At 45.1% G+C, this 3,656-nt stretch overlaps 1 protein-coding gene across 1 annotated transcript in view; it reads right to left on the bottom strand.

Moving 5' to 3' along the window:
- The window catches only part of KCNK13 (potassium channel, subfamily K, member 13), a 67,804-nt gene extending 67,526 nt beyond the window's left edge, over window positions 1-278 (bottom strand). The window contains exon 1 of the mRNA XM_010584015.1: window positions 227-278. Coding sequence (XP_010582317.1) covers window positions 227-278 — 52 coding nt within the window. The remainder of the gene's footprint in view (window positions 1-226) is intronic.
- Window positions 279-3,656: the final 3,378 nt, after the last annotated feature.

Genomic DNA, 3,656 nt, shown 5'->3' with positions numbered 1-3,656 from the left:
GCGGGGGGCTGCCCCCCCTTGGCGCCCGCGGCCTTCCCGCCCGCGGGGGGGGCCGCCGTCCGCCCCGTCCTCTGCCCAGCCCCGGGCCGTGGGGCGGAGGAGCGCTGTGCCGCCCGGCGTAACGGGGCCTCTGACGGAGACCGGGAGGAAAAATCTGCAGCTGACGATATCTATGCCCCTACGATCAAAGCTAGAGAAATGACTCCCTTCTGCCAAAAGAGGGCACCTCTTTCTCTGCGGGCCTGGCTACCGATTGCCTTCTCGACCAGTTCCCGCATCTCCGTCTTCCAGCACTGGGCAGTCGAGGGGAAACTGTGTGTGGAAGACGGAGGCAGCTCTCCAGCTGCTGCCGTGTGGTTTATAAATGCATTATTTTCAGGGTCAAAGAGCTCTCAATCCAAACCTTCTGGAAAAATCATTGTTACTATAAAAAGAAAAAGCTAAACTCAGCAATATCTGGCAATTGCTACAGTGCTGAATTCTACTTTAAAATAATTGGGGGCTAGAATTCAGCTCTGTAAAACATGCTAGTATATAAACGCTCTTTCTTTCCAGTGAAAGAAAACCTACATATATTTTATTTTAGAAAGCAGGTTAATTACTACAACATCTCAAGTCGTTGTGATAGTTGTAGGGATTGAGTGCACCCTCGGTAAGTTTGCAGATGACACCAAGCTGGGAGGGAGGGTTGATCAGCTCAAGGGTAGGAAGGCTCTACAGAGGGATCTGGACAGGCTGGATCGATGGGCCGAGGCCAATCGTATGAGGTTCAACAAGGCCAAGTGCCAGGTCCTGCACTTGGGTCACAACAGCCCCACGCAGCGCTACAGGCCTGGGGAAGGGTGGCTGGAAAGCTGCCCGGTGGGAAAGGACCTGGGGGTGTTGGTCGACAGCCAGCTGAATATGAGCCGGCAGTGTGCCCAGGTGGCCAAGAAGGCCAACAGCATCCTGGCCTGTATCAGAAATAGTGTGGCCAGCAGGAGCAGGGAAGTGATCGTCCCCTGTACTGGGCACTGGTGAGGCCACACCTCAAGTACTGTGTTCAGTTTTGGGCCCCTCACTACAGGAAAGACATTGAGGTGCTGCAGCATGTCCAGAGAAGGGCAACCAAGCTGGTGAGGGGCCTGGAGCACAAGTCTTATGAGGAGCGGCTGAGGGAACTGGGGCTGTTTAGCCTGGAGAAGAGGAGGCTGAGGGGAGACCTTCTCGCTCTCTACAACTACCTGAAAGGAGGTTGTAGTGAGGGGGGTGCTGGTCTGTTGTCCCAAGCAAGAAGGGATAGGATGAGAAGAAATGGCCTCAAATTGCAGCAGGGGAGGTTTAGGTTGGTTATTAGGGAAAATTTCTTCACTGAGAAAGGGTTGTCAAGCATTGGAACAGGCTGCCCAGGGAAGTGGCTGAGTCACCATCCCTGGAGGAATTTAAAAGACATGTAGAAGTGGTGCTTAGGAACATGGTTTAGTGGTGGACTTGTCACAGTCCTAACACAGGTTAACAGTTGGACTCCATGATCTTAAAGGTCTTGTCCAACCTAAACGAGTCTATGATTCTATGATCTACTTTTTTTTCTATTTTCTATTAATTATGTTGCAGTTAAAATGCAATGGGAATGGACACTAAGGTCTTAGTAATTAGAAATCTCCCTTAATGGTGGATAATCATACATTCAAAGAGTCATTGATGGTCTCACAGCCTGAGGTGGATTTGGTATTGGTCTGATCCCTGGGGGTGGACTGTGGGCAGTTCTCTGCTGGTGTTGGAGAGACGATCACCAAGTGTGTGGCAACAAATCTGCTTGGGCCGCATGCACAGAGAGAAGCCAAGTCCTTTTCCCACATCGCACAGTAAACCAACGTCCGAGGATGAATTGGAATCATGCTTCCTCTTTGTTTTTTTGTATTTGTTGTTATTCATAGATGATGCATAACACATCATGTTACAGGATTTTATTCCCTCCTCCTTAGTCTTCAGCATAGACTGACATATGGCAATTAAAATTAGCAATGCTGGAAGACATTAAACAGCCAAAAAAAGAGGAAGACGAGATGCCAGTCAAACTAATCAGACTCTGTGCCAAGGGCTAAAGGTAACGGCATGCTTTCATAAAAAATGCTGGTGTATCTTTAAAATTATTGATAGTTCCTATTAGAGGGACAGCCCCCCCCCCCATATTTCCCTGCTCTGCCAGTCTTTGCCAGCCAGAGGGAAAATGGATCTAAATCAGTGCTCTCCCAGACAGCAGAGACAGCAGAACTGCCTGAGCACCCTCAGTCGGCACTGAAGTCTCCATCCACTGAAGTTGTTCTTGGGTGGCTTAGATTAGCACAGTGGGAACAGGAGCTTTTAACTGCTTGCAACCATGATGTCACTGTGATTGCCCAAAGGAATGTGAAGAACAATCACATTATCCAAAGAATTATCCAAGGAAAATTACTCAAGGATATTGAGTTGAGGATATTATTTTGTTAGTCAGGAATACTTATTTTTGTGTTGGTCTTGGGTGTAGAGAGAGCATTACATTAATGCAGGTAAGAATATCTAGCACAGTTTTGAAAGTATACTACTGTTGCTGGGCATCAAAAATTGCAAGTTGCCTTGATTTTTCAAATCTGATCTTCACCAAACTAAAATGCTATAAAGGACGAGCAGTGATTTAATCTCTTGAGAAAGTGGCTTTTTAAGGACATGCTCACTATTAAGGTATAGGGCAAGTGTGAGTTGATATTGGCTGGAATCCTGAAGTAGAAAATGAGAAGGTGGCTGACAAATATCACAGGTGTGGCACCTTTTGTTGTTTTAATCTCCTTTTCTTCCTTTACTTCCCCTGTTTTAATTAAGGTACTTGTTCTAAAGAATACTTTCTTGTAAAAAAGGTCACTATTCCCTCTGCTCTTGGGTAGATAGCTAGAAAAACTTGAGTGTGTGGAGAGCACAAACAGTGTAATGATGCAGTCACCCATTCAGAGCATTCAAGCAAGGTTGAATAAAGAAATGCAATGTATTCACTAGCATAAGGAAAAAAAAGTTATCTTTTAGTTTCAAGTGAAAAAAAAATGGTTAAACATCTTGCTGACATTTAAATTAACCCCAAATTGAAGTTAACATCTTGTGAGCCTGAACACTGAATTGCCATTAACCTCAGTACAGTCACTTGTGGCATCATTATCAGGAAACCTGCTATGTTTGCTCTACCCCTCAACACCACAAGCACGCAGCTCCCTAGTGTCTGTGTGTGCAGGTATTTAGTGACAAAAAGATTGGTGGTGGTAAGGCTTAGCATGATTGTAAATAATAGAAAAAAATCTATGTATTTACTAGTTCTGTTGATAATTTTGAATGATAAACCTGTAATTAAGAAAGCTACAGTCATGGAGTACCCTAGTAACGATTACCAACAAGTGTCTGGTCAGAACAGAGCTATTATTAATGCATCAGCAAATTACTTGGAAGACTCACGCAGAGATTTAGTTACTCTCGCTCATTGACAGTGTCAGTACTTTTTAATTAACTATCTCCGTTGGAAATGATAAGCTGGTACAGGTACACTTAACTAAAATGCACTGCTTATCTTTGGAGAAGCTATGGGAGAGCTGCAATTTACTCCCGAGAAAATTTTACACATAATGAAACATCTTGCTAGAGGAGCAAAGAAACCA

This window comes from Haliaeetus leucocephalus, unplaced genomic scaffold, assembly GCF_000737465.1.
Source record: "Haliaeetus leucocephalus isolate CR32 unplaced genomic scaffold, Haliaeetus_leucocephalus-4.0 Scaffold932, whole genome shotgun sequence".
NCBI classification, from domain to species: Eukaryota; Metazoa; Chordata; class Aves; order Accipitriformes; family Accipitridae; genus Haliaeetus; species Haliaeetus leucocephalus.
This window is presented reverse-complemented; position numbering and strand designations above follow the sequence as displayed.